Below are 6,000 nucleotides of genomic sequence, written 5' to 3' on the forward strand. Positions count from 1 at the left end.
CAGTGTCTTCAGAATTGAGACCATAAACAGTCATACTAATCGAAAAAGTGTAATCTATGTAATGTAAGCAACATGAACATAATTAGGAAGGCTACTTTTCCAGGTAATACCCTATGATGTATTAAACAGAATTTTCCTAAGTCTTACATCTTGCAATCATCTAAATTATGGAACATTATATATAGGTTAGTGACCTTGCAGATGAACAATGGATAAAAGTTCAATGCAGCCAAGATTCACTTGTAAAAGTATATCCCACTCAAGATATAAATAAAATAAAGTGTAGTCAGCAGTTTCAACACTTGTAAAATTCACCAGGTGTAGAATCACATCTGCTCTGGATTTGTTTCAAGTTTTTGAGCGTCCACAAATTTCTTTTTTTTTTCTGTACATTATACCACAAACCATATTATAATTAATTTCATAATAAATATTCTAATTATCAGCTCAAATGATCTTTTGTAATCTCAGCAAGATAAAAGAACCATTTTAAAATGTAAAAGAAACAAAAATATAGGTTGTGCAATAAACATGCGTGTACCTCTTTGTTACACAATATTTTCAATTCTTCAGTAAAACACTTAATTACTCTTATCTGATCTGCAATTTTTCCTCATCATAGACAACACTAAAAAGTTAGACAAAATGTAACTTTATAAAAACCTATATATAAATATAGAAAACATACTAAAAAAATCCTCAGAAATATCAAAAGCTGAAATGAATACCTAGAATTCAAAACAATAAATGCCTGTCTTTACTATTATCAGCATTTAGACACCAGTAACAAAAAAAATATTGAATGGACACTCTAAAAAACAATACCCAATTTATATTAATTATAATAAATAATCAAAACATATATAAATGGTAAAATAAACACAACATTAATTTCATACAGGTGTCGGTCAGAAGCGATATCTATACATTTCCATCAATATATGTTTATATGTATATATACAAAACTATATAACAAGTTGCTGTATCTTTATATAACCCAAATCAATACATGCAATAAAACGATCAACATTAAAACATTTATAAATTTAGTCCACTGACTCACCACATTGGAAGTTTCTTTCTTCGTTTTTTTGCACGAGCAACTGTGAAACCTCCATAGACAAAGACTGCAGGATGGGCAGAAACTGCCCTGTGACATCTTGTAGCTGTTAGGAGCACTGTGTGTGTCAAAAAATAATTGTAAGGATTACATTTGTAATATTTGCCGTTGCGGAATAGTTACAGGTATGGTCGCAACTACACAGCACAATAACGCAGACAATCCTTCCCTTGGTAGCTCTCAACTGGGCAGTGTTACAAGCTTCCTCCTGATACAGAGCACAGAAAATTTACAGAACAAGTTAAACCAGGCTGGGAGGGACACAAGATAAAATGTGTGACACAATACACCAAGGAAACCCCTCTTCTGTGTATGTGCAGATATAAGGAAGACTCGCTGCAGTATAGCTGACAGATTCAGCAAGCCCTTCATCCATGACATGTAGGGGTGACACACACAGAATAGCCTGAAGGCCAGACAAGACACATCAACTATCTCCTGAAAGATTGTGCAATGTGAGATGACAGAAGGAGAGCTACCTCTGGGTGTAATTAAAGCTTGAAAAGAATTTTAAACTGTACAAAGGGAGATTATAAAATAACCTTAGTTAATTCTCTTAATTCAAACTAGAATTCCTGACAACTCTTTATGGTAAAAAAAAAAAAAAAAGATACTTAATATATATTACAAACATATATGAATACTGCTGGGGGGATTACTGCCAGGTACAGTATATTCAGGTGTCAGTAAAAGGATGGAAGAAGGAATAGTTTTGTTTTACCAATACTGAAACTTAAACGCCAAATGACTTAAACCACAACATAAATGTGGAAGTTAAATGTTCCTCCTGTACCAGCCAATCCTGCTAATATACTGGCTGTAAGAGGCAATGATGCATGTTGTCCTGTGCAGCGCCACGAATCAGGCACCCCACAGTCCATCCAAGATATGAATGACCTTCTTGTGGGTAACATGACCTGCTGAGAAACAAGTCCACTTGCTTGTTCTAAACTCCTGGAATGACAACATCTATAATCTCAGGTTATGCTTCTCTCGAGGCTGCAGGCTCCTATGTACCACGCCCTACACTTCTGGAGACATGCACATGCTGGTGAGCACAGGACTCATTAGAAGTCAGCTCATACCTGGTCCTAATCAGCTGCGGTCTGACCGTGTTCTATAAACGTCTCACTTTTATAACGTGACCATTGTGTGTCTATGGTTTCAGTTGTTATGAAGACTTTTCTCTATGGATTCTCTTTTATCCCAAAAATATTTATTGAGATGTAATTATAGTTAAGAAACATTTTCCATTTAAATCATGAGACAGTTTTTTAGAATCCTCTTCCCCAGTCAACAGACAAGAAATATTACTTGGAAATGTAAACAGGAAAAAAGTACTGTTGTACCAGTGTAACTTGTGGAAACAGTTGGTGATACAGAGTTATCTTTTTGATAAAGAGCATTCTTTTAATGCTTATGTATGGGACCAGCACAAAACCAACAAGCAAATAAACAGAAAGGAAAAGAAATGTAATGTATACAAGTAAATAAAAGAATGAAGAGTTGAAGTTGTCAGAGCCTGTGTTACGGTTAAGGGGATGGGACTCATCAGATGTCCCTCAGTAAAGGCAGCACTGCATGGTTATGCTTCGGGGGGAACTCAGGCAATTGGCCGGGCGGCAGTCCTGAAGGGTTCCCATAGCACATGGATTATTACACCCACGTTTATGGCTGTCACCGGGACAGAAGATCAAGCGGATGGTTCAAAGGGCACGTTATATGTGACCATGCTTTTGGTAGAGGGCATAGTTTTGTGGCCTTTGGGCCATTTCGTTGCCCAGTATGCCCCTTCCCTTAAGGTAAAATAAGTAAATTCACTCTACTGCTTGTTGTTGTGTCATTATTTTAAATGTTAATGTGTTGATAGTACAGGTAGCATCCCTAATTATACCTATATGATAGCACATTATAATATGCTATACAATAACTTCTGGCAAAGCAGAATCCCGCTTTTAAAATATGTCAAAATCAAACAAGGTATTGAAACCATGATAATAACATTAATGTGAGTTTTTACATTAATGTACAGATTACTTTATGCCTCATTTTTTTTTATTAAGCATCCATTATTACATTGTACTTTGCTAATTCTGTATTCTATTTGCAGCAAGAATTGTTTTCGTTTTGTTCCAAAATCAAGCATTTGGAACTCTTGTTACTACCTCAAGAGATCCTGTGTTTACCCCGGATACTCCTGCTCCCTCAGGTGAAGCAAGAGATTGACCCAAAAGCAAAACAATACTAGAAATTTTGACCCGAGATTGCTTACATGTATTATGTCTGCAAACTTATAATTAGCCGCTGTGACTGGCTACACTTGGAGCAACTTTTTCCAACAGCTGGGCAGACAGGGGCCAGCTGGGCTGGGTGGCATCTACCCCCCAGGCTGGTCCCATATTGGGCTACTGTGGGCTGGGTCACTGGGTCACCTGCATTTTTCCCCGTTAAAATGTTCATAATAGGCTGATGACCCGAGTATTGCCCCCCGGGCTAAAATTTGCCAGCCCTCCCCTGTGTGCAGAGTATTCTAAATCTCTGTAGAAAGAATGTGATAAATCAATTGTGAGCGAAGTTCCATCTAAGACTCATTGAATTTTACATTACAAAAACAGCGCTTATTCTTGTTCACACCTCATAAAAGGCGTGAGCAAAAATCAGCAATGTTCTGCTTACTATAACACCTGGAAGTATGCGCACATACCACAAGGCTCTGACAGGTCTTTGGACATGACTGATTTCCCCCTATAAAGTCAGTCTTCTGGATGAATGAATGGCTGGCTGTTGTAAAAGCACATAGGAATATCTGACAGCATGTGTCATTCACAGAGCTCTACAACATTGTCTTTTAGGAGACTTAAGCTATCACTCCACAGATTCTACACAGAATAATGCATTTGAGAAAAAATGGAAAAATTAGCTGCAAAGAGTTATCACACTATGAAAAGGAGTTGTGCTAATAAAAGTAGGCACTTTAGGGCCTTGTAGAAAAGAGCATATGCTCACAATGTGCTCCAAATGGAACGGCACACACGATTTTCTAGCATTTTGCTCTGGTGTGTGGAATACATTACACTACTGTGGAATACACTACTTGTTTACGGCACAATTAGAAAGGCAACAGGATCAATAATCACAATATCTACAATTGGTACAGGTGGATTGTGTTTTGTTTATAACAGAGTTAAAGGAAATTCTGTCAAAATGCTCATCCAAAATAGCTGTTACAATGTAGTTATTTTCACACTAGGAGAAATGCAGTCAGGATAAGTGCCAGGGTTTGATCTCACTAACTTTTCCCATAGGAAATGTAGCTTATTCCTGGCAAATAGGAGCATTTTTGTTTTGTTTTTTTATTTTTCCCTCAACAATGTGCTACTAATTAATGTCTCTAAAGACAAATCCAACAAATATCAAGAAATATTAAAATATTACAAAGTCACAATATCCAAACACATCATTTCTGGTCTCTCAAACTTGGACTTGGATAAGCAAAGATAAGCCAGAACAATAAAATAGGCAACGAACAAGGGAGTAATAGGAGAAAGGAGAGTGTGTAAGTATTGTAGTATCTCTACAAAAAGGACATTGCTGTGTTTTCATGTGGATTTCACCAATGTAAGACAATATCCATGTGCATCACAAATGCTGCATGGCTGAATATATTATAGCTTACTCATCTCCAGCAATTCATCTGGAGAAATATAAACAAATAATACAAGAGCACCAGGGTATTTTCCACAATATCCAAAACTCCAACAATAACTTTTTGAAATTGACAAATGTTCACTGTTAAATAAAGGGTGATACCACATACAAATGATACATTTTCAATATTACATATTGAATCCTGCACATTCAGCAATATGCTATCAATTGTTTGTAAGTGTGAAACATTATTTAGCCAGTGTGGCAACAAGGTCACACAATAGCAGTAAGTTCTATATGATTTACTCCATATTAGCAAAAGGAAGTTAATGACTATAATTGTCACTTGTTAGTCAGTGCGCTTCCTGCAGCCATGAGATGCACAGGTGGTGTAATTTGATGTCTACCAGTCCTAACCATTCATTCATTCCAGACGTTTGGTCGGTCTTCATGTCACTACAAGTCATTACATGCGCGCTGTATACAATATTGCTGCTAGGTTTGTGTTGTATGTGGGACCTACGGGCTGCAGCATCTTCCCACAGCTACTCCCCGCATTCCGGGGACTGATAACTTCGCGTCCTCATCATGCAGGTCTACTGGACGAGGACATAAATTGTATATACTCTAGAGCAGATGTGTTTCTTGTAAGTACCTGCAGTCCGGTTGTTTCACTTAAATCCAGAATGATAACGCTGGCTTCTCTTCGAACCATACCGGTGTCGTTTCCATTATATTCATTTGTTTTCCCTCCTCTACCTCGCTGGTCTAATACTCCTCCTGATCTTACTTCTCATTAGTCCATTGAACAAATACCCGCTTTCCCTAAACAGAGCCCCCTGGTGACGTAATTGAGTATTACAAGTTGAGTCAAAAGCTTCCGAGAACCATTCACTAGAAACGTCAAACGACTGAAGCGTCCTTACGAAGTTAGGCAATTTAGGGATTTCATCGGAAACAGCTCATGATGATTAATACAAAAAAAACATATTGGCACAGAAATCAAGCTAGTTCTGTGAAAGTCGGTTTCACATTCAAATACGCTTAGGAAACTCACCCGCTGATAGTGAAATGTTCAGACCCAGGATCAAAGCATACAACCACATGTTCGAATAAAGCCTGTTCTGTTCTATGCATCCAATACCAGTTGAATTCATACTTGCTCCTGCGTGCGATTGTTTGGGGGGCGGCTTTTTTGGATGCTTGATTCATTTTAGTGCATTACAAGCATG

General features: G+C 37.5%; 1 protein-coding gene across 3 annotated transcripts in view; it reads right to left on the bottom strand.

Moving 5' to 3' along the window:
• The window catches only part of GDPD2 (glycerophosphodiester phosphodiesterase domain containing 2), a 54,682-nt gene extending 49,108 nt beyond the window's left edge, over window positions 1-5,574 (bottom strand). The window contains exons 1-2 of one of the 3 annotated variants that reach the window (XM_075184503.1): window positions 5,424-5,574; window positions 1,064-1,178 (exon numbers count right to left, since the gene is read on the bottom strand). In XM_075184503.1, the coding sequence (XP_075040604.1) occupies window positions 1,064-1,159 (96 nt within the window). In that variant the 5' untranslated portion in view covers window positions 1,160-1,178; window positions 5,424-5,574. Of the gene's footprint in view, window positions 1-1,063; window positions 1,613-5,423 lie in introns of those variants that run through there. The other 2 variants (XM_075184501.1, XM_075184504.1) reach the window with 2 other exon arrangements.
• Window positions 5,575-6,000: the final 426 nt, after the last annotated feature.

Source organism: Mixophyes fleayi, chromosome 9 (genome assembly GCF_038048845.1).
Source record: "Mixophyes fleayi isolate aMixFle1 chromosome 9, aMixFle1.hap1, whole genome shotgun sequence".
Classification (NCBI taxonomy): domain Eukaryota; kingdom Metazoa; phylum Chordata; class Amphibia; order Anura; family Limnodynastidae; genus Mixophyes; species Mixophyes fleayi.